Source organism: Prionailurus viverrinus, chromosome C1 (assembly GCF_022837055.1).
Source record: "Prionailurus viverrinus isolate Anna chromosome C1, UM_Priviv_1.0, whole genome shotgun sequence".
Classification (NCBI taxonomy): Eukaryota; Metazoa; Chordata; class Mammalia; order Carnivora; family Felidae; genus Prionailurus; species Prionailurus viverrinus.
This window is the reverse complement of record NC_062568.1, coordinates 3,324,605-3,349,159: the sequence shown is the minus strand read 5'-3', so window position 1 is coordinate 3,349,159 and position 24,555 is coordinate 3,324,605. Positions and strand designations below refer to the sequence as shown.

The following is a 24,555-nucleotide window of genomic DNA, read 5'->3' as shown; positions in this document are numbered from 1 at the left end:
TACCTTGTAGGTAAGAGACTACGATTTACCATGTTCACTTCCTCTAGGTTTCCACTGCTGTGTTATCTATTACTGCCAAGGCTAAAAAAAAGGAAAAAGAAAAAGAAAAAAAAGAGGAGGAGAAAATGGAAGTGGTAAGTATAATTTGGTGATCATGTGGGTTGATATATCTATCTTTATCATGGTCCAGGTTCTTTGTAAGTGAACATTTCCATACCTTGCTCTTGGCTTCCTTAAGTAAGTATCCTGTTCCAAGCATAGAGACTCCTAAAGTTTTAATTGGAAGAGAGTTGAGTTCTTGGAGGAAATGACAACTAAAATGGGTTTTGAAGGGCAGAGTAGAATTTTCAGATAATGAGATGATGTTGGGAGGAAAAAAGGCCCTTTCAAGCAAAGAGAATATCATTTGTTTAAATAGACCCTCTTTTTATGGTCTCTCCTTGTAGAAAAACTTCCTTATCCTTTAAAACCAAGTTACATAGCATTCTCACCCCTAAGCACAGTTGTCCTGTCCATCCTGAGTCTGGTATGACTTTAGTTGTATTTTCATTACATCTAATCCTAGCTACCTTTTGTACCTAAGAGTTGCTCAGTAAAAGGAATGTCTGAGTGGCCCAGTTGGCTAAGCATCCAACTCTCAGTTTCGGCTCAGGTCATGATCTCACAATTTTGTGAGCTCGAGCCCCACATCGGGCTCTGTGCTAACAGTGCAGAGCCTGCTTGGGATTCTCTCTCTCTCCCTCTCTCTCTGCCCCTCCCCTGCTCACACTGTCTCTGTCCCTCTCACTATAAATAAACTTAAAAAAAAATTTTTTTAAAGGAGTTGCTCAGTAAACTTATCGAACGTTATTCAGTGATGTGGAAGAGAAGTAAACCTTTGTTGGGTTATTTTCTCATATTTTCCAGGACGAAGCAGAAAAAAAGGAAGAAAAAGAGAAGAAAAAAGAACCTGAGCCAAACTTCCAGTTATTGGATAACCCAGCCCGAGTTATGCCTGCCCAGCTTAAGGTCCTGACCATGCCAGAGACCTGTAGATACCAGCCTTTCAAACCAGTAAGTTATCTATGGCCCTTAGCTATATGCCAGTGGGATATTAATTCGTAGAACAATGACATATTGATAGAGGAGGATAAATCTCCAAAGCATTGGAGAAAGCTCTCTAGAACAAATCAGTCTCTTAGCAAAAGAGAGGACATTCTCTTCCATTTCATATAGATTTGGGAGAGATCTTTTTTTTCCTTTGGGTAACCCTACAAGCATCCTTCATCTACCAGAGGCTTACATAATAGAAGTTCCTAATACAGCATGGTGATAGCTATGAGGTCAGCATAGACTCCAGGACCAGACATCCTGAGTTTGAATCCTGACTCTACCATTTACAGCCGGTGTAACCTTAAGTCTAATACTAAACCTCTCTCTGCCTCAGTTTCCTCTCCTGTAAAATAAGAATTATACCTAACTCAGGAATGAAAGAGTGAATAAAGTGATAACAGTTAATACACAAGCACTTAGAGCATTGAATGTTACAATTTGAAAAGGATCTTTCTGCCATTTAATTTATTCTAAGGAAGAATGTTTCAGGTTAGAAACACTGAACAATAATTTGAGCATGAAAATGTCTTTTTTTCCCCCACATTCTTATAACTGGAAAACAAAGCTGTTAGTAGACACATTTAATACATCCAGATCCTGGGCCTGTCTACAGTGCCATAGATGAGATTTCTAAAAAAAAAAGTAAACCCATTCTCATCAACTTGAAAGTGGTCCCTGATAGTGGTGAGTGGAAGGCATCTCTTACCTACACTTGTGAGCCAAGGTCTTACCTAACTAGATTATCAGCTAGAGGAGAGAAGGACAGGGATAGATGGCTGTATTTAGTGGTGAAGAGCTAGAATTGGGTAGAACTGAGTTTATACTCCAGCTCTGCCATTTCTTAGCTGTATAACTGAGACAAGTCTTTTGATCTTTTCATGTTTCAATTTCCTCATCTGTTAATGTTGTAAAGATTAAATAGATCATTATATGTAAAATGCCTAAAACAATATCTGGCACATGGTAAATTCTTAATAAATATTAGTTGATGGGGCACCTGGGTGGCTCAGTTGGTTAAGCACCTGACTTCAGCTCAGGTCATGATCTCGCAGTCTGTGAGTTCAAGCCCCATGTTGGGCTCTGTGCTGACAGCTTGGAACCTGGATCCTGCTTCGGATTCTGTCTCTCTCTCTCTCTCTCTCTCTCTCTCTCTCTCTCTCTCTCTGTCTCTGCCCCTCCCCCACTCACAGTCTCTCAAAAATGAATAAATGTTAAAAAAAAATTTTTTTTAAGAAAATTTAATAAATATTGGTTGATAGTGGTAACAAGTCACCAGATGGCTGTAGGTAGCAAGGCAGTCAGGCCAGGAAGGCAGGAATAGTTTGAAGATCTTTTCCTACTTCTATTAGTCCTTCATTATGACTAGAACCTAATACTACTTGGTCTGTAGTGTACGATGAATGAATTCATAGAACCACCAATGCACACCTTAAATGCAGTCACTGTCTACTCGACTACCCAGTTCATCTAAGTGGCATGTTTACAGAGAGTATATTCTAACAGTGTCTAGAAACTGCTGTTGCCAGTTTAAGTGGGGTATATCAAGAATAGATCTATTAGTGCATAACTAGTGAATACAGAAAGCACACAAGACACCCAGTGTTCTTGACAATTACGAAGAACCGAAGACAGCAAAGTATACGCTCCATATCGTGAGGCCATATGAGAAGACTGATATGTTTCTGTTGGAAATTAAATGTTTATTAGCATTTGCTCAGAATGAGAGGAAGCTGCAACCGTTGTCCATCTAGGAGTCAAAAGACTGGCTTTGTCAGAGCAAGCCAGCAGTGAAGGCTAAGGAAGAGTTGCCAGCTGCCTGGCTGACTGTTGGTGGTGTGCTTCCCTAATGCACACACAGCCCCTCAGCAAAGACTGGAGACTTACTGGTTCCAGGTGTTTAAGGAAAGCCCTGCCCAATCATAGCTGACCACTCAGTTGAGTAGAGACTACGTGGTCACGTACAGCAAAAAATACTGACTTTATGGAAGAAGTTCAGAAAAGTCACAAAACAGACAACAGCAAACCCTGGGGAAGGGAGAGAATCTGATTTCCAGAGTGCCTGCATGATATTATTTTAATGTCCAGTTTCAACAAAAAATTACAAGACATACAAAGAAATAAGAACCTAGATGCCTTAGGCAGACTAAATCAACTACTTAAAATATGTCTGAAGACCTAAAGGAACTAGGTTTAAAGGACTAAAGGAAAGTATGAGAATGTCTTAACAAGTAGTATCAGTAAAGTGATAGAAATCATAAAAAATAAGAGATTATGGAATTTAAAAATACAGTAACTGAAATGAAAACTATTAAAGGAGCTCAACAGCTGATTCAAGCAGGCTTGGGCAAACTTGAAGATAGGTCAGTTGAAGAACAATTCTCCAAAAAAGGGTGAAGAAAAATGAACCTCAGAGATCTGTGGAACACTACCAGGCATACCAAGCTACATAAAATGGGATAATGGGAGTCCCAAAAAAGAAAAGCATAGAATATTTAAAGAAATAATGGATGAAAACTTGGCAGATTTTATAAATGTTACTAATCTACATATCCCAGATGTTCAGTAAATCCAAGAGTGATAAACCCAAAGAGATCCACACCCAGCCCCATCGTGATAAAATTGTTGAAAAATCTTGAGAGAAGCCACTCATCATATACTGGAACCCTAAATAAGATTAACAGCTGATTTGCCACCAGAAACCATGGAGGCCAGGAGGCAGTAGGATGATATATTCATAGTGCTGAAAGAAAAGACTCTCAACCAAAAATTCTGTATCCATCAAAATGGTCCTTCAAAAATGAAGGTGAAATTAAGACATTTTCAGATAAAAATGAAGAGAATCTGTTGCTAGCCAACTTGCCATACAGGAAATACTAAAGTGAATGCTTCAGGCTGAAATGAAAGGACCCTGGACAGTAATTTGAATCCACATGAAAAAATAAAGAGCACTGGTAAATGTAACTACATAGGTAAATCCGAATGATAGTATAAATGTATTTTTGTAACTCTTCTCCTATCTGGTTTAAAAGACAACTGTATTAAGCAGTCATAAATTGGTATTGATGTATGCACAAAAGCATAATTTGCATTAAACTATGTCATAGTTCTGGCTGCTAAAGCAGATTGCCACCTATCGTTTAAAACTAAATGGCTTAAACCACAAACATTTCTCACAGTTATGGAGGCTAAAAGTCCAAGATTAGGACGCCAGCATGATTGGGGTCTTAGTAAAGGCCCTCATCTTACTTTACATATGGCCTTCTTCTCATTGTGTCTTCACAAGGCAGAGAGCAGAGAGGAAAGAAGCTCTCTTCATGGCTCTCCTTATAAGGGCACCGATTTCATTATTAATGAGGGCTAATTGCTTGCTAATGGCCCACCTGCTAAGACTATCACTTTGGGGGATAGAATTTCAACATGTGATTGGCAGGATGAGAAGACACAGACATTCAGTTCATAACACAGTAACAACAAAGGAGTGGGGAAACAGCTATATTGAAGTGTAGTTTTTGTATACTTTGAAGTTAAGTTGCTATTTTTCAGTGAGATTAAGATGTTAATTGTAACCCCAAAGACAACCACCAGACAAAACAACTCAAAAGTAGACTGAAAGAAACAAGGAAATTAAACTAGTACACTAGAAAGTACCTACATAATGCCAAAGGAAGCCAGTAGTGGAAGAATTGAGAAACAAAAATATAGAAGACATACAAAAAACAAATTGCAAAAATGGTACGAGTAAGTCTTACCTTAGTAATCAGATGAAATATCTTTTTTTTTTTTTTAAAGTAAGTTCTAGGCCCATCATGGGCCTAGAACTCACAGCTCTAACATAGAGTCTTATGCTCTACCAGCTGAGCCAACCAGGCACCCTCATGAGATGTAAATGGACTAACCACTCCAGTTAAAAGCCAAAGATCAGCCAAATGGATAAAAAAGAAGAGGACCCAACTACATGCTGTCTTATTAAGAGACACACTTTATGAGGTGCCTGGCTGCCTCAGTCAGTAGAGCATGCAACTCTTGATCTCAGAGTTCAAGCCCCATGTTTGGTGTAGAGATTACTTAAAAAATAAAACAGAGGGAGGTAAGCCATAAGAGACTCTTAAATACAGAGAACAAACTGAGGGTTGATGGGGAGATGGGTGGGGAAAATGGGAGCTGGGCATTGAGGAGGGCACTTGTTGGGATGAGCACTGGATGTTGTATGTAAGGGATGAATCAGGAATCTACTCCCGAAGCTAAGACTACACTATATATACTCACTATATGTTAGCTAACTTGACAATGAACTATTAAAATTTAAAAATGATAATAAAACAAAAAAAAATAAAATCTTACACACACACACACTTTAGATTCAGAGATTCAAAAATTAAAAGCAAAAGGATGGGGAAAGATATCCCATGCAAACAAGTAACTAAAAAAGAGCTGAAGCAGCTGTACTAAATCAGAAAAAAATATATTTTAAGACAAAAATTGTTGCTAGAGACAAAGAACATTTTATAAAATTTTATAAAAAGGTCAGGGACTGACTGGCTCAGTCAATAGAGCATGCAACTCTTTTTTTTTTTTTTTTTTTAAAGTAATGTCTGCACCTGACGTGGGGCTTGAATTCATGATCCCAAGATCAAGAGTCACGTGCTCTTCCAACTGAGCCAGTCAGGCGCCCCAGGGTATGTGACTCTTGATCTCAGGGTTGTAAGTTCGAGCACCATGTTGGATATAGAAGATTACTTAAAAAAGAATAAAGTAAACCTAAACCACATAGCTGTAAAAGGCTCTTTCCTTATGTTGTTTATAATTGCAGGATTTGAGTTGGATTACTTCATTCCAATTATGCGTAAAATAGTACAGTTATAACCTGGAGCCATCTGTTTCCAAAATATTGGAAGTCCTATTTGTTGAACGTAGATATTTTCTTCTGTTTGGTAGACAGTTCATCTCCATTTGGTCCTTTAAATGGTTCAGGTAAACTTGCAGGCCGTGGAGGATTAGTGGCCTTGTACTGTGATTGTTCTTGGGTGAATATGGATAGCACAGGCAGGGTCCATTCATAAAATGGCTCCTCTGCAAGGAAAGCATACTTTTTAAGGGAAAGAGTCAGAAATTAATGTGTATGGATATGTGGGTGTTGAGAGAAGAGAAATAGAATATAGATAGAAATTCATGAAGGCACACCAGTTTTATAGCATGGCAGGGCAGAGTTCCGACGAGTAAAAATCAGATTAGGTTGAACTGCAGAGATACTTGTACATACATGAATCATTTGACTAATGTGCTTGTGCTTCTTTTCCTTCCCATTAATGTGCTTTGGTAGAAATAATGTTTTTCCAGATGTGCCCTGCCACTGTCGACTGATTTAATTACAGAGAGCAGCTTTCCATTTCCTTTGACACAGGCAAGAAAATAAGATAAGATTAGCACACCAGAGATGGGTGAAGAGTTTGGTATTTGAATTTACTTGTAATATGTTTGGGAGAGGGCTAATGCAATTGCTTTTACACTATAGTTCTTCTTTGTTGCCTGTCTACTACTTTGTTGTCTTGTATCACAAGGATTTATAAATTAAAGTGAAAAACAGTCGGTAAATCTGTGATATTTATGTCGTTCACTCTGTCATTCTGAAATTGCTGGAGAAAAATTGGCTTTTCATTCGTAGATTGTCTTTTGTGTCCAAATGATAGTTTTCTCACAAATAATAAAGTATCTAGTAGACTAGCGTGCTTCTTAAACTTGAATGTGCACACATATCACCTATGGATCTCGTTAAAATGCAGGTTCTGTAGATCTAGGTAGGGCTATGTTTTCTGCATTTCTAACAAAGCCCCAGGTAGTAATGATGCTGCTGGTCCAGGACCATGTGTTGAGTAGCAGGGCATTAGAATTCATATCTATACTTAGACAGTAGACGTTCTCACTACATTCAGACTGAGACAATACTGGAAGTGCTTACTGTTCTTCGCTTGGGATGCATCATCTAAACCTACCATCCATAGCCACTGGGCTAAGTTTGTAAATATTCCTTATGGATTACAATTTTCTTTATCCTTTGTAATGTACACTGACGTTGCTTTCCTCGTTCAGTCTTCAGACTATTCCTGAAGGAATAGATGTGGAAGATCTTATTAGCCCCTTCTCCCTGTTGAACAGTCTGTCACCACTGTAGCATCACACAGGCACAGGTGCCCAGGTTTTCTGACTTTTGTCTAGTAAAGTGTAGTTCTATTCCAGTCCTTTACTTCCAAATCATTCGAGTAGTCTTAAAGGTACCATTTCACAAATATGCGCCCTAGACTCGGAAGCAGTCTGAAAATATGAGTGGAATTTGTGCTTCTTCATTCCTTGCTCTGTGTTTCCAGCTCTCCATTGGAGGCATCATAATCCTGAAGGATACCAGTGAAGACACTGAAGAGCTGGTAGAACCTGTGGCAGCCCACGGCCCAAAAATTGAGGAAGAAGAACAAGAGCCAGAACCCCCAGAGCCATTTGAGTATATCGATGATTAAGGACCCAGAGGTATGTGTAGAATAAAATTGTGTATCAAGGGAAATCTATTGTCAGTACGTCATAAATGTTTTAGGCAGAGACATTGTCTCACTTCTTCCATTCCTTTTATGCTTAATCCCTATTTACTTAAATGTATTAAAATTTCCCCTCTTTTTGATTTCTTCCTGTGCACATAACCACCCGTTCCTTTTTCTTTTTCCCTCCACTCTGTCTGCCCTGTAGTGTTTGACCAATGCTACTAAAGTGGCTACAAACTGTTGTCATAGGTCCATGAGGAGGTAAGGAGCTTGCTCCAGAATGTAAATCTACTCAATGCTTCTTTCTTTCTTTTTTTTTTTTTTTTTTTTTTTTTTTTTTTTTCAACATTTATTTATTTTTGGGACAGAGAGAGACAGAGCATGAACGGGGGAGGGGCAGAGAGAGAGGGAGACACAGGATCAGAAACAGGCTCCAGGCTCTGAGCCATCAGCCCTGAGCCCGACGCGGGGCTCGAACTCACAGACCGCGAGATCGTGACCTGGCTGAAGTCGGACGCTTAACCGACTGCGCCACCCAGGCGCCCCTCAATGCTTCTTTCATCAAAAAAACCTTGCTTACTTACCTGCTCCCCCTAGAAAAAAGTCTGCTGAACTAACAAGTTGCTTACGGTAGAGTTGATTTACGTTTTGATGTAAGCCCCTTTTTACAGATCAGTTACAGTTCATGGGCCGGCCTGGTTCATGGATCACACAGGTCTAGGCTTCTCACTGATTGATCTCTCTCTCCCTTTCCTTTGGCAGTTCTTTTGGCACTGAAAGCCTTAATAATTTATTTATTTACTGAAGCTGTTGAACATCTAATGTGATAAGACACGGTGCTTAAAGGTACTTTGGAGTCCATTAGACTATAACACAAAGCTTTGTCCAGTTGAAAAAGATTATTATTCCAATATTCTAACAGTGTTGGAGTAGGTCTTTAGGTGCAGAAGATTGGAATAATCTATCTGAAGTCATGAAATTGTCCTTTTTTCCCCCATCTTGTTAGTAGTCATCACATATTTGAAGATAACCTATGAACTATGTAATCAAGGTTTACTAAGTCCACCCTAGTACACGTACATTGTCAGACAAATAAGAATTTACTCTTCTACTCTTCGAAGATAAGAAGAACAGGGGCACCTGGGTGGCTCAAGTCAGTTAAGTGTCCAACTTGCTTTCAGCTCAGGTCATGATCTCACGGTTTCTTGAGTTCGAGCCCCGTGTCAGGCTCTGTGCTGACAGTGTGGAACCTGCTTGGGATTCTCTCTGTGCCCTTCCCCCACTCACACTGTCTCTGTCTCTCTCAAATAAATAAATACACTTAAAATAAAATGGAAATAAAAATAATAAAAACAGTATCATTTATTACATTATGACAAAAGAAATACATTTAAACGTCAGGTGGTAAGTCTAGCACCATGAGTGTTACCCACTGACCAGCATTTAATGAAAGCTTTTTACAGAAGTCTCAGATAAATATTAAGTCAGAAACCCTGCCATTAGTAGGAAACTATATTCAAGCCTCTGAGAGTGTTTGGACCTTTGAGAGAGGGAGATTTACACTAACTTCCTGGTTATGTAAACTTACTTTTGAAAATTATTTTTCAGCCTTTGGTTTCCTAAGCTTTACCCAAGCAGCACAAGGCACTGTTGATACAATGAGCACTCAGTGTCTATGTGGAACTGAACGGACTCACATTAGCCCCCTTAATTAAGCCTTTATAACACCTTCACACCTTACTGAAAACCCCCTGATTAAATCTTTCAAGGCAATTAATTACAAGATGGCTTATAAAAGTTTTAGTTAGAAATTGGACTTTTTTTCTTTCTTCCTTTTTTTTTTTTAAGTGAACTCTGCGCCCACTCACAGCCCCGAGTTCGAATGTCGTACGCTCCACCAACTGAGCCAGGCCAGGCACCACAGAAATTGGATTCTTATTCTTTTCAAAAGGATAAAATAGTCTAGTAGGAGTGTAAAAACTGTAGTCTGTCTTAGCAAAAAGTAGCTTTTAGGACGACACAGGCAGGGTTAGAGGCTAGTTTTAGACTTCAACAGCTAGTAATAAAAATAAAAAATAAAAAAATGTTTAAAGAATGACCCTAGGGGCTCCTGGGTGGCTCTGCTCGTTGAGCATCTGACTCTTGATTTTGGCTCAGGTCATGATCTCATGGTTGTGATATTGAGCCGCTTGTTGGGCTCCATGCCTAGTGTGGACCCCGCTCACGATTCTCCCTCCCTCTGATCTTCTCCCCTGCTCACATATGCACTCTCTCTTTCTCTCTCTCTCTCTCTCTCTCTCTCTCTCTCTCTCTCTCTCTCTCTCAAATACAATTAAAAAAAAAAAAAAAAGAATGACCCTAGCTTTCCCCCTCACCCCTTCCCTAGGATCTCATTGCTCTTCTGAAGAAGACTGTCCAGGCTCGTATGGGAAATGCCTGTGAGGACGTTCATGCCGAGACCCGCTATTCACTGCATGTATCATTGCCTCTGCGTTGACCTGAAGAACCTTGTCTCCAAGTCTTTGGTGAAGAGAAGATATAGGACTATTTAGTGTGCTCTTTACGGAACTTGGTTTTCAAATAAATATATTAAAATCTCAAAATGGACAAGAGCTTTTTAATTTGTTTTTCAGCCTCGATTTTAAATGAATGGACCTAATATCCTCCCCCCCACCATGAAATGCCTAAACCCAAAGAGCTAAATCGTCGATTGTCAGGATGAATACGCATGACTTTCATGTTGATGAAGTTAAACTAGTATATAGGTTATTTGAAAAATTATGCCAAAAAAAAAAAAAATCAACCTTTGTTCATGACTCCAAGAATTCTCTGCAGTTTTTAAAATTGGATTGAGGGTATGGGTGCCATCATCTACTGAAGAAGTCCTTGTAGTGGTCGAAGGGAAATGTTTAGGCAGCTCAGTAACATTTGTTTTTAAATAAGCTTTGCTGGAGTGCCTGGGTGGCTCAGTCGGTTAAGCTTCTGACTTCAGCTCAGGTCATGATTTCATGGTCTGTGAGTTCAAGCCCTGTGTCAGGCTCTGTGCTGACAAATCAGAGCCTGGAGCCTGCTTCAGATTCTATGTCTCCCTCTCTCTCTGCCCCTCCCCCGCACTCACTCGCTCTCTCTCTCTCAAAAATAAATAAACATTAAAAAATAATTTTTAAATAAGCTTTGCTTATTGTTACCTGCTTTTGACCCTGTTGAGGACAATAGATACAATTCATTTCATTTAGCCACGGGATTTGATAATGTACCTTTTTTCTCATTTTTTTCTGCCCTTTTTCCCCATGTGCCTTTTAATTTGAAATAAAACTGTAATATAATAATGCAGAAATTTGAAGTATATACAATTTGGTATGTTTTGGCAAGTCCTATTTTGATTTCTGTATTATCAGATCTTACTTAGATGTTGGGCTTTTGAAATAAGCAGATCAAGTCATTACTCTGACAACCTCCCCTTCTGTCTTCTTGCCATATGAAGCGGGTCTTTGATGTACTGGGACGCAGCAATAAGAGCTAGTTTGGGGGGGATTGGGTGGGGTTCTTTGTGTTTTGGCCTTCAATCGCGTAAAATAAAAGGTGACTTCCAGCATTTATACAAGAATAGTTCTTTGCTCCAACCTTGATCCTTACACTTTTTAATTTAGGATACAGCCTTCTAAGGGCTTCTGCGGGGGGTGCTATCATTAGAGGAAACAAACACCCAGACGGATCAGCCCTGTTCCACTCCACCACAGCTTTGTTGTTAGACCCAGGTCTAAAGGTTACTGATCCCAAAGGATGGCTCCACTCATTGGTTAATTTCATTGTATCCCCTCCTTTGTAAATTCCTGTTTCCTCAATATCAGATGATTCTATAAAAGAGATTATCTCATTTCCTAGCCTCTCATTAGCTATGTCCTTCCTGTTCAAGCTCTTAACATTGCTTGCATTTCAGACAGTTATCTCTAACATTTCCCTTAATATATGAAATGTTTATAAAACAGAAGTCTCTCAATGATGTCACTGTCCAAAATTGAGTAGTCTGGGAGAGGTGGTACATTCACTGGCCTCTGGCCAAAGTTATTCCACACTTATAGATTGAACTTCAGGGAGCGGTCAAGCTTTAGTTCCTTGTAAGCAATGCAATTTAGGATTTGTAACTTGGTCTTAAATCTTGAGGTTGTAGCTCTAAAAAAAATGTAAGCTGTAAAGTAAAATGGCCACTTGGATCAGATTATGATGAGATTGTCTGTTTTCATGATGACTTGTTCTCCTAGAAGACTTCCTAGCATGTGCATAGCACTGAGAGCTAACCAAGGAGCAAAGGAATTTAAGGTGAAATAGAACAGGGTGAAATAAAGTCATGTGTGAAGACAGGATAGGAGCTAAGAATTGGCACATTCACCAGAAGAAACGGGAAAGTGGCGGCAGTTAACTCCCAGATGATGTCATTGTGGCGAACTTGCCGACTTGAAAGCAAGTGAGATGCACAGCAAGGAAACCAAATGGAAGGAAATTGATTTCTTGGACTGGGGTGAATACTAGAATCCTGTCTTTCTCAAACCCATCTGCAGTTAAATGACTGCTGAGTCTGGCTTTTAAAAGTACTCTCCTTATGGAGCGCCTGGGTGGTTCAGTGGGTTGAGCATCTGACTTAGCTCAGGTCATGATCTCACAGCTTGTGGGTTCAAGCCCTGCGTCGGGCTCTGTGCTGACAGCTGGGAGCTCAGATCCTGCTTCAGAACCTGTGTCTCCATCTCTCTCTGCCCCTCCCCCACTTAGGCTCTGTCTCTCAAAAAATAAACATTAAAAATTTTTTTAAAAATAAAAGCACTCAGGGCGCCTGGCTGGCTCAGTCGGTTAAGCGGCCGACTTCGGCTCAGGTCATGATCTTGCGGTCCGTGAGTTCGAGCCCCACGTCAGGCTCTGTGCTGATAGCTCAGAGCCTGGAGCCTGTTTCAGATTCTGTGTCTCCCTCTCTCTGACCCTCCCCCGTTCATGCTCTGTCTCTCTCCGTCTCAAAAATAAATAAACGTTAAGAAGAAAATTAAAAAATAATAATAAATAAAAGCACTCTCCTTAGACTTTAAGGCAAAAAACATGACTTCAGTAAATGTCTCTAGTGGAATATAACCATTTTTAACTGCTTTTTATGCTAGTTGGTTATCATGGGTAATGATATGTAAATTAATCTCCAAGAGCCATTTTGTTAGACAAAGAGCTTTGATATTTTCCTCTTCGCCCTCCAACTGTAAAGGTATAACAAACTAATAAATCCTTAAAGATACCTTATCTTTTAAAAAATTAATAAAAGTACTCTCCATGGCATCAATAGCAAGTCTTTTCCTCCTCTGACCAACCTGTTCGTTTAACAAATTCAAAAAACACTTAATTTGAGCATTTCTTTGTGCAAGGATTCTTGGGCACCTTGGCAGGTCCCACTCCCTCTGACTGCTTTTGAGCTCTAGCCTTCCTCAGAATTGGGTCTTTGACCTTCTTGGTCCACTCTCCAAGCAAGCCCATCCATCCCACACCTTCATCCACCGTCTTTGTGCAGATGATTCTCCGGTCCACATCTCTCCCACGCTCTTCATCTGAGCTCTTGGCACACACATCCAGCCACTCACTGGATCCCCATTCGGGCTGCCTCTCTGGCACTTAATACAGTGTATCCAAGACACTTCCAGTCTCCTCTAACTTTTTGGAGCTAATGACAACCCCTCCATCTGGCAGCTCGCACCAGAAACCCACGCTTCCCCCTTGACTCAATGTTTAGCTCATCCACCCTCCTTCCCCCACTGGTCACTACCCCTGGTTCAAGCACTTAACTGTCTATCAGCCTCTAGACTTAGCCCACTCTAATCCATTCTCCAAACTGAGCTTTCTACAATGCAAATCATAGTAATCTGCTTCAAGTTTCTCAGTGGTTCTTTGTTGAATAATGCCCAAATTCTTTAGTAAGTGTTCAAAGCTACACAAGACTTTAGCTGCTGCTCAGCTCTCCAGCTTCTCTCTTGACTTCTCCCACCTCACGCCCAGAACCACTTACACTTCCTCCAAAGATCCAAGCTTTGTGTCACCTCCTGGCCTTTGCACATACCATTCCCTGTTCCTGAAATACCCTTCTCTTCTTCACTCCCACCCTGTCCCTCTAGGTCTGGTGAATCTACTAGTTAGTTCTTTAGGTTTCAATTTATAGAGACTTACTTCAAGAAACCCACACCAATTCCACCTCCCCTCCCCCACCCCCAGAGCTCCTTCTGCTTCCCCAGCACCCAGTATCACCCCCTATTGTCCTTACTACCATCATTCATTACCTAAGTTACCTATTTTCCCCCTCATTTGTCTTTGTTTTTGTTTTTTGTTTTTTTAATGTTTATTTATTTTTGAGAGAGAGGGGGACAGAGGATCTGAAGCGGGCTCTGCACTGACAGCAGTGGAGCCCGATGCGGGGCGTGAACTCACAAACCGTGAGATCATCACCCGAGCTGAAGTCAGACACTCAGCAGACTGAGCGACCCACCAGGCACCCCTGCCCCTCATTTGTCTTGCTTACATTTATAACCTTAGCACATAGAGCATGATCACCTAGTCATTGACTACCTGTATCGAGAACTGAGAGCCATAGCTGAGCACTAACGGAAGGATTGGGACGGAGTCCACGAGCACGTAAGAGGTGATTAATTCATCTGTCTTGGAGCTGCCTTCTCCAGGGATCTATAAAAGTCTTTTCTCATTCCTGTCGTGATTAAACGTTCCCGCTAAGGACTGTTCTTCAGTTTTGTTCTTGGAGAACCCAGGCTTTTCTTTGTGTGTGTAGGGAAGATCATGTCTCTGAAATCTACAATTGGCATGAGATGAGAAGAAATGAGCTTGGGCAAAGAAGCTTTTGTGGCTTTGTCCCATACCCCTCCCCAACCTCCTTATCTTCATTATTAATGAGACAACACTTCCACTTTCCACGAAAAATTCCTTAGAAGGTGGTTAGCTTGATTGTTTCTAAAGTTCAAATTCCTTTTCTACCCTTTCCTTTTTTACGATTAAAAGCCACGGGGGCCCTTCCAAGCCAAACTACGTAATGGGAAAATCGTGGACTCTGGCCTCAGACTGGTTCATATCCTGATCTTGTCCCTTGGTGGTTTTCTCACTTGTACAAAAGAGATAATGTTCACCTCAAGGTTGTTACAGGGATTAAATGATAATGGCTAATTATTACATCCTCAGTATGTGCCCGACACTACTGGGAATCACATGTGTTCATCATATACTCATTCCTCACGACCCCCTAGGATATGGACGCATTTACCTTGAGATCTTTTTTTTTTTTAAACTGATAATCAATGTATTAAAAAGGCTGACTTAAGCATCTGCAGTGGTAACCTCAACGTCAACTCCTGGCTCAATACTGATGCAAGTAATCTGTTTAACAATCTCAGAAGAACGATGCAAATCAATGACTCGCTAATGGATCCTCATCTGAAAACCATCCCAAGTCTTAGAACCTTCACCGCAAGGAGTTTTTCTTGCAGTGATTCTCAGAGTCTTGGTAGGCATCCGAACTGGTCCTTTCACTTTGAGATTCTTTTCCTTGGCGCCTCTGATCAGGTCAGCACATACCTTCTCCAAAGATTGTACGTTGCGGCTAGTTAGAGTAATTCTAATTTGCTGAATCGCCACCTCCGGTTCCACAGGTGTCTTCCCGGTGGCTTTAAAAGCCACGGCTGCCTCGCGGCTTCCTGACCGACTTGTTCCTCGGCAACAGCGAACAGCGGCGAGACAGGAGCAGGAGACGGGCCTCCAAAGCTCCGCTGTGGCTCCGAGCGCGTTTTCCTCAAAGAGCAAGATCTTCTTTATTAAAGAGCCTAGTACTTATGTAGGCCTTAACTAAATTTTAGCTGAATAACGGTATGGTCTCACCCTTCATTTTACACATGAGGACACTCATAACAGTGACGGGACCTGTTCAACATCAAGAGCCATCTGTACAGTTGTGTCTCCAGTTCATCTTTCCATTAAGCTGGTCGGTCTCTGGCCTGTTAATTTTCTGGCCTTGTTTGATCCAAAGGGGCAACAGACAAATGGCAAATAGCTACTTCTTTGCTTATCCTATGCCCAGACTCTGCTCCTAGTTTGTGTCCGCCACACTCCTAAGCCAGGACACCTTTCTAGAAAGGGGTTGTCAACAAAAGCAGTATTTTATTTCATTGTTCTCTCTTTAAGTTTTTATTTAAATTCCAGTTAACATACAGTGTAATATTAGTTTCAGGTGTACAATATAGTGATTCAACACTTCCCTACAACATCCGGTGATGATCACAACTGCCCTCCTAATCCCCATTCCCCCACCCACCTCCCCTCTGGTAACCATCAGTTTGTTTTCTATAGTTAAGAGTCTGTTTCTTGGTCTGCCCCTCTCTTTTCTCCCTTTGCTTGTTTGTTTTGTTTCTGAAATTCTACATATGTGTGAAATCATGGTATTTGATGGTATCTTTCTCTGACGGACTTATTTCGCTTAGCATAATACTCTCTAGCCCCATCTACATCATCGCAAATGGCAAGATTTCATTGTCTTTAATGGCTGTGATATTCCATTTATATATACATATATAGTGTGTGTGTGTGTGTGTGTGTGTGTGTGTGTGTGTGTGTGTGTCTATCTTACATCATTCATCAGTCAGTGAACACTTGGGCTGTTTCCATAATTTGGCTATGGTAGATAACGCTGCCCTAAACATCAGCGTGCATATATCCCTTTGAATCAGTATTTCTGTATCCTTTGGTTAAATAGTAGTGCATTTGTTGGATTGTAGGGTAGTTCTATTTTTTAACTTTTTGAGGAAACTCCATACTATTTCTCTGGAGTGGCTGCAACAGTTCCCACTCCCACCGGTGCACGAGGGGTCCCCTTTCACATCCTTGCCAACACCTGTTGTTTTTTGCGTTGATTTTAGCCATTCTGACACGTGGGAGGTGATAGCTCACTGTAGTTTTGATTTGTATTTCGTCGGTGATCAGTGATGTTGAGCATCTTTTCGTGTGTCTGTTGGCCATCTGTGGGTCTTCCAAAAGTAGTATTTTTCTAATCCCCGGAGCCTCTACAACACAGCCCACTACTGATGGGCATTTCCCATCTGTTTGCTTGGGTCTGGGCAGCTCCTTTGGTGCATGCACTCAGTGTTTTCCAAATCAGTGGGTTATTTATTTGCATCCGGGAGATAATTACTTTCCAAGATCTCAGGCATTACATACAGCTGGGACTTGGCGAAGAGTTGAAGAGACAGAAGGAGTTTCCCATTAAGTCATATTCCCAGGACCTGGTGTGAGCAGCCTCTGACTCCTGTGCCATGATCTCTCAGAAGCCCTGATTCATGTTCTAAAGATTAAGACGTTCACAAGCATCAAAGGCTTTCGCTTATGAGGGGTATAAACTAGCCTGTCCAAAATAAGGGGGGCGGAGGGGGGGGTGACGGGTCCCTAAGCAAATTCCTTTCTTTGTTCTTAGATTAGAAGCCTTCAGGGTGAGAGGAAGGGCTATTCACTTACCTCACTGCCAGCCCCAGGAATCAGTCTCTCCTCCAAGCCCCTCTCAGGCATGTACGACACACGGTTAGCAAGGCGATTCATTGTTCTTCCATGGTTTCCTGTGTAGGATGTCTGTTAACAAGCCAGTCCATAAATAAGCTCCTGAAGGGCAAGCATCAAAGTATCCCCCAAAGTCCCTGTCACAATGTTTGATAAATAAAGCCTGTTGGTTTCAGATTAAATAATTGCGTTAGCTTGGGGAGTCTGGTGATTCTGACTTACACATGATTAGCATATAAACTTCATGAGGACAAGGAGCTTGTTTGAGATGGTTTTGCCGTATTCTTGGCGCCTAGAGCAGTTCCTGGTTCACTGCAGACACTCAGTAAGTATTACATAGAGGAACGGATGGACAGATGGATGGAGGGACAGATAGCGACAAGCCTGTATTTTGCTCCCGTGTGTGCTTATTTATTTTGAGAGAGAGCATGCAGGAGTGAGAAAGGAGCAGAGAGAGAAGGAGAGAGAGAGAATCCCAAGCGAGCTCTGTGCTGTCGGTGCAGACCCCGACTTGGGGCTTGATCTCACAAACCGTGAGATCATGACCTGAACATCAGGAGTCAGACACTGAGCCACCCAGGTGCCCCTCGCATTGACATTTTTAATCCTCCCAATTCTATCGTGAGGTAAATAGTTCTGTCCCAGGAAATGGGGCTCAGAGAGGGTAAGGGCACGTCGTAAGTTGTGAGACGGGAGCTCAGAGCCAGATCCGTGTGACTACAAAATCTTTTTTTATTGCTTTTGCTTTTGCGTATATTTTAGTCACTATGGCAGTGACTCAGCATATCTGGAGTCCAACTCGGAAATCCAGCAAGTTTAGCTCCCGCTCAGATGATCGTGACGCAGATGGACCCGAAGCCATGCCGAGAAACACCGTCCTATACAAAACCGCCTCCACAAGACCAGTGTCCCCTTGCCACCTCGATGGGGTGTGGATCTGGGGAGAGCGGGGAGCCCTCCAACAGCGTGGCCTTCAGCAAAGGCCCACCCGAGGAGAGGGGTGTCTCCGGGGGTAATGCAGGACCTCACGACTGAGACAGTGTGAGCGCACCTGGAGACAGGATGTCCTCCCCAAAGGAAAGGTCCTCAGAAACCAAACTGACGGCCAAGCGGCAGGAGTGGGAGTGCCGTCCTGCAGCGGTCCCTTGGAGGAGTCTTTGTGGTACAAGCGATACGCGGCCCAGGCCCACTGGCCTCCGTCTCCAGGCTCTCCTAGACACGCCCCTGCGATTGCGACTCGCCATCAAAAAGGACTTGGGATTTGTCTAACTCTGGCAGCACCCCACTTTACGAGATGCCTCTTTGCCGTCTTTCCTAGCGCCCTGTGATGGGCATGCTGAGGAGCCCAGAGGCCACGATGCCCGCTTTCCCTGGAAGGTGCCCCGCTGTGGCCCCAGCCTGAGACTGCGGCTCGTCGTGACGCGGCATTACCCGACGGCGCCCGGGAGTAGACGCCATCCGGGGGGTCCTGGCCCCGGATTCCCCAGGCCTCGGGCCAGCCCCACAGTGGCCTGAACACAGCCTCCCCTCTCTCGAGTGCTCTAAAGGGAACCGTGAGCAGTCAGCGCGGTCACACCTCCGCCAGCAGCCAGGGGAAGGCAAGAGGGTCACGCTGAGGGGCGGGGGAGGACGGCAGCACCAGATCTGCCATCAGCAGGCCACACGCATGCTGGAGCCGGCATCGCAGGGGCCCAGGACGAAATAATTCCATTCTTCTGAAAATAATTTGATCAACATATATTTATAGTCGAAACGTTCTTGATGGGAAAAAATTAACAAGTTGCTAGACTTCCTTACATTTATTTTGTGCCTTAGAAATGTTTTATTTTGGGGCGCCTGGGTGGCTCAGTCGGTTGTGCGTCCGACTCCGGCTCAGGTCACGATCTCGCAGTTGGTGGGTTCGAGCCCCGCGTCGGGCCCTGTGCCGACAGCTCGGAGCCCGGAGCCCACTTCGGATTCTGTGTCTCCTCCTCTGTCTGCCCCTCCCCTGCTCGTGCTCTGTCTCGCTCTGTCTCTCAATAATAAATAAACATTAAAAAATTTAAGAAAAGAAATGTGTTTATTTTTAATGGGAGCAAGGAAGGGCGTTAAGTGGAAGCACCATAATCTTTTTAGTGCCTGGAGTCTTCAAGGGCCCTGATCTAGGCCCGAATGGGGACAGGTAACCCGTGCTGGGTCCCTTCGTATTCCCAAGCCTCTGCTTCAACGCAGCCAGGCTGTGGTGGTGGAGCCGCCACAAAGAAGGAATATGGAAGAGCACTGCGTCTGAGCGGAAGCCAGCGGGAACAAACCAAACTGCGGAGGTCAGATCCATAAACGACTGGGTTCAGCCCCTACTTCTGTACCACTTTAGAGAGGACCCAGGAAGCTCATTCACTCACATATCGCCCTTTCTCCAGAGAACTTCTATAACCTTTGCAGTCCAGCCACCACTTCCGTTCCCTCTGCTAACTGGCATCTGTATCTTCATTTCTCCCCGAGGAAAGGGGCCGCTTGCCGGCTCCGCTCAGGCACCGGTCAGCACCCTCCAGCCACAGGCCATGGGTATTGTGTCAGCGAGGAACCAACGATTCCCGTCAGGCCGACCCCGGCCGATAAGCCCCCCACCCTGGGACACCTGTTCCGGCTACTGGGAACCACCCCCTCTCTTCCGTTTCCGATGTGGCCTGGATGTGATGCCAACCCAGAGGACGCCGAGCCAAGAGGCAGCTCTGTGCCTCGACTTCCAGACTTTGAAATGCGGAAATAGGTTTGGTTTTTACAAATCGCTTTCCTTTGATTTCTTCTTTTTATTACAGTTAGGGCATTATAATGATTATTTTAAAGTCATGTGGGCAAACAGGTTAAATTACCTGGGAATTTCATTTTAGGATAGGAAGGAGGACGTTACAAAACATGAGGCTAACAAGGACGTCTGGGAAGTTGGAGACTCGCCACCCAGGGCAGCTAGGCATCCTCAGTGGGGGGGAGCTCCTCTGAGGCCTCCCCGTCTGTTCCTCCCCAGCAGCCTGGCCTCCGCTGGCTGCGTCTTCGGCAGGCTCTACCCTAAAAGGACATGTGAAGGCTGAGCAGGCAGAGAAAATGAATGGGCTCTTCTGGCTGGCGCCTGCAGCTCTCACAGCTTCCCGGAGGGAGGGAGTGGGGGCTATGGAGGGCCGGGGGCCAGGCAGCCTCCCAGGACAGGGCCTCACCCGGAGCTTGGGCTCCACTGTGGTTCCGGCCCCAGGAGCCCCGGATTAGAGAATCCAGAGCGAGGCAGACCTCCAAGTGCAAGTAAAGAACATTGCCAGAGGCACGCACACATTTCTATGACACAGATGGTTCTAGAAAATGTGAGTCAGGACAGACCAGAATCCTGAGGGCTCTTGGGGCCAAGATGGTGGGGGGGGTGGGGGGTGGGGGGTGGGGGGAAGGAAATCTGTCCCCATCTTGGCTCCTTCCCCGGACCTGTGTTCTGGGTTTGGTGCCATGAGTGGACATGGCAAAAGGCCTGCTCAGGAAGTTGTGTGGTCGCAGCTGGCCTGGCCTGAGACCTGGCCTCCCAAAGGCCTGGACAGCATAGACTCGAGGGGCTTTGGGGTCCAGACCAAGGCCTAGACACTGCAGGGCAGTGCCACCATACTAAACTGCCGTTCCAGAGTACCCCTGGATTCAGTGGTGGGTCAGCCAGCACCCCCGCCTTCCCAGAGGGAGGGCCACCCCCCAGACCCCAGCACCCCTTCGGCACTTCCAGGCTTGCTCCAGGGAGAAGGCTGAGAAGGAGCTACCCTTGCACCTCCCTCCCCAGCTGTTCTTGGAACCAAAGATGTTTATTTACCAGCCTTTTGGTAGGTTCCTCCGGGAAGGGATCTCGTGGGAAGGCTCAAGGGGGAGACAGAGGCACAGGACAGGGTGATGATTCATCGCAGCTCATTCTGTGCCTCCCTGCCCAGTCCTACTGTGTGTGGAAGCCCAAGTCCAGATCATGTCAAAGTGAGTCTCCGTTCCATCAGTCAGCCGGGCCACCCTTCCCTCCACCTCCTGCTAAGCTCCCCCAAAGATGCTGCCCTAAGCCTAGTCCTGTGGCCACCAGAGATATAGGGATCTGTGGGTCTTTGCTGGACCACCTCTAGGTATGCCTTGACCTTGGGTCAAGACAGACAAGACAGGCAGGGTCAGCGTTCCATCCTTCCAGCTCAGGTACAGAGCTGGCCCCGGGACAATGCTCTGGCACCTGCTCGAGGTAGAGTGCAGTGGATGGGCTGCGTGGGCCCGCTCACGTCCAGGCAAGCTGGTCTGCGCGACCAGACAGGCAGGGCAGCACCAGCTGCCCACTGGCTCTCAGGACAGGGCCTTGAATCTATGTCTCCCCAGGGTCACGTATGGAGAAGGTCAAGGAACATCGTGGGGCCGTGTGGACTGGGGTGGGCAGCGGAGACAGAGCTGGGTCCTTGAGCAGTGACAGCCTCCTGATGCTCCCAGCTCCCAGGACAACCCCTCCCCAGATGCCACCCCCTGGACCTACCCCCTGGATGCTTGTCTCCCTCCTCGGTGCTCCCAAATCAGAGCGCTCAGCGCAGGAAGTGCTTCTTGGTAGACACATCATCCGGGCGGATGTCAGCTGCCTCTCCTCCTCAGGCTGTCTCGGGTTTTCACCCTGTGCCCAATTCTAAAGAGAACTCAGCTTCCTTTCAAGCGCCCCACTCATGAATGCCCCCAAGAGAAATGTGTAGATGGCATGAGGTGTTCTGAGGGGCTATATTCGCATGAGTTAGAAGTGACCACAGATCTCCCTGGACAATCAAAGTGATAGTAGCTTAAATAAGGTAGAGGTTTGCTTCCCTCTGTTCATCACGTCTGTAGGCATTTGGAGCAGCCTGGCCTGGTGTGCCTCAGTGTCAGGGACCCAAGCTCCCTCCACCTCGTGGTGCTGTGTACTGGGCAGAATAGAGTCCCCACAGGGTTCACGTCCACCCGGAACCTCAGAATGTAACCTTATTTGCAAATACGATCCTTGCAGGTAACCAGGAGGAAGTCAGACAGGAATAGGGGGAGGCCTTCAACCCAGCGGCGTCCTTATGGGAAGAGAGGAGGACACACAGGGACACGGACGCGGAGGGAAGGCCACGTGATGAGACGCAGCCAGGGAAGCATCTACGAGCGGAGGACGGCCCACAACCACCAAAGGCTGGGAGAAAGTTTCCAGAAGGAACCGACCCCGCCCGCACCTGGATTTCAGACTTCTGGCTTCCGGAACTGTGAGAGAACACGCTTCCGGGAGAAAGAATATGCTTCCGTCGCTTTAAGCCGCCCAGTTTGCGATCATTTGTTCTGGTGGCGCCACCAAACCAATAGGGCTACCATGTATGGACTCCTTCCCCAAGGTCACCTTGAGGTCCCACGTGGTACCTGCAATTCAAACACCCCATCTGCGTTTCCAGCGTCAGGAAGGAGAAAGGAGGAAGAAAACAAAGAAGACACAACTTTCCCCTGACGGTCGCATCCCGGATGTTGGATGCAGTCTCTGCTTTCATCCCCTTGGCCACAGTTGAATCACCCAGCAGCATGTGGCCGGTTAAAAACGGTTGCTTTTATTACTGTGGAGAAAGGGGAGAAGGGTAATCGGGCTGCTACTCCCTCCATTAGACGTTTCTGGCCCCCAAGCCCCCTGCTGACGGATCTAGCCCCACCGTGGTTTCCCAGAGTGGCTCCCCACTGGCTCTGCCTCCCCCCATCCCCCCCCCCCCCCAGCTCCAATCCCCTTCTTTGTCAGGGCACTTCAGGTCAGTGCCAGCTCCCCCTCGTCTGGCACAGCCCACAGCCACCTCAGCGCTCAGAGGCAAAGGCCCTGGGGCCAGCACCCAGACTCCTGGGAAGGCGGAACACTAAGACCCCGGACTCCCGTCTGCTCCTCACCCCACCCTCAGCCCGAAGGACTTAGCCAAGTATTTCTTCCAAACAAGTCCAGGGCGCAGCCTATCAGAATATCTGGAGAAAGAAATTTCCTGCCTCTCCATACAAACGAGGCTGTGTCATCTTTCCAGCCTGGCCGTGGTTGGTCGGAAGTCACTTCACGGCCCAGCAAGGGAAGCGTCCAGACTCAGAGCATCCCCCCCCCCCCCACCCCCGCCCCATCACCAGCCAGTAGGCCGCGGGGAAGGAAGCAGCTGCGTCCAAGGGGCACAGGCTTCCCCAGCCCAGCCGGGTGTTCAAAGGCAATGGATTGCAGGGTCCCTTGGCAGCAGGAGGTCCCCCCCCCCCCACCATGGACTTCTTTCACTCTCTGTGTGTTTTTCATGTGGTCCTGTTGACTCCAGAGCCCCTGTTCAGCAGTCCCAGGGAGCTCTGGGACTCTGCTTTAACAGCACCTGTCGGAGCTGGGGCCCACCGTATCCTGCAGCTGGTGGAACTGGAAGGCAGCCGCCAAGTGTCACCAAGCGGGGAGCACAGTCTTGACGTGTTAGTGTCGACTGCTGGGACGCCGAGGGGCCCAAAGAGCGGCCGTCCAGGCCTCAGGCTGTTGCAGTATTTGACGACGACGCCCCTCTGTTTGCACCAGTGTCCCTGGAGCTTCCCCTGTTGGCTCTGCCCAGGCCCTCAGTTGGGCCATATTTGCCTGAGCCCGAAGGGATGGACACGGTTCCTATCACTTTTCCTGGACAGCTTTTTTGCCCCTAGAGGCCGCAAATACTCAGAGCAAGGAGTGACTTAACTCTATTTAGCAGAAACCTCTGAGCCCAGACAAGATGCTGCTACCAAGCTCGTTACTCCAAATCTCTGCCGACTTTGGCACCTCCCCCCAGGATCTTGGCAGGCCCTCCTGGGACCTGGTCCAGCCTGGAGTCAGAGAACCAGGCCGCTGCCCTGACTTACAGTAAGAGGGGGGAGGGGGTCCCAGAGCTGGAGGCCGGGGCATGTGTCTGTGCCCCCCACCCCCACCTCTCCTCCTTGATGGGGAGTTCCAAGGCCCCGGGGGGGGGGGGGGGGTAGCCACCACTGCCCAGCCTGTGTGAGCCCAGAGTCGTTCTTGCAAGTCAAGCGATCAGCGTGAACACGCTCAGCAAAGGAGCCCTTACCCGATACACACAGAGATGTTTTAGAAAGCCAAGGGCCGCGCATAGCCACCCTGGAAGGACTGGAATCAGACACTCAGGGCCCCCAGACTCCAGGGAGAGCCCTGCCCTGGGGCTTGGCTCTGTGCAGGCCACCCATTTGGGGCCTAGCCATAGACAGAACTGACTTCCAGTCACTCCCACAGAGAGCCAAAGGCAGAGCTCAGAGAAGAGCGTCAAGCGCAGAGCTAAAGGCGGGGCGGGAGTCCTCCTTCCAGCTTTGAGCGAGGGGGGCTCCTCCTCTGACTTCCCGCTGACGGGAGCCAGCAAAGATCCTT

General features: G+C 45.7%; 1 protein-coding gene across 1 annotated transcript in view; it reads left to right on the top strand.

Moving 5' to 3' along the window:
• Positions 1–10,222, top strand: part of PSMD1 (proteasome 26S subunit, non-ATPase 1) — a 97,630-nt gene extending 87,408 nt beyond the window's left edge. Inside the window, exons 22-25 of the mRNA XM_047871432.1 lie at positions 48–134; positions 907–1,053; positions 7,455–7,611; positions 10,006–10,222. Coding sequence (XP_047727388.1) covers positions 48–134; positions 907–1,053; positions 7,455–7,601 — 381 coding nt within the window. The 3' untranslated portion in view covers positions 7,602–7,611; positions 10,006–10,222. The remainder of the gene's footprint in view (positions 1–47; positions 135–906; positions 1,054–7,454; positions 7,612–10,005) is intronic.
• The last annotated feature ends 14,333 nt before the right edge of the window (positions 10,223–24,555 follow it).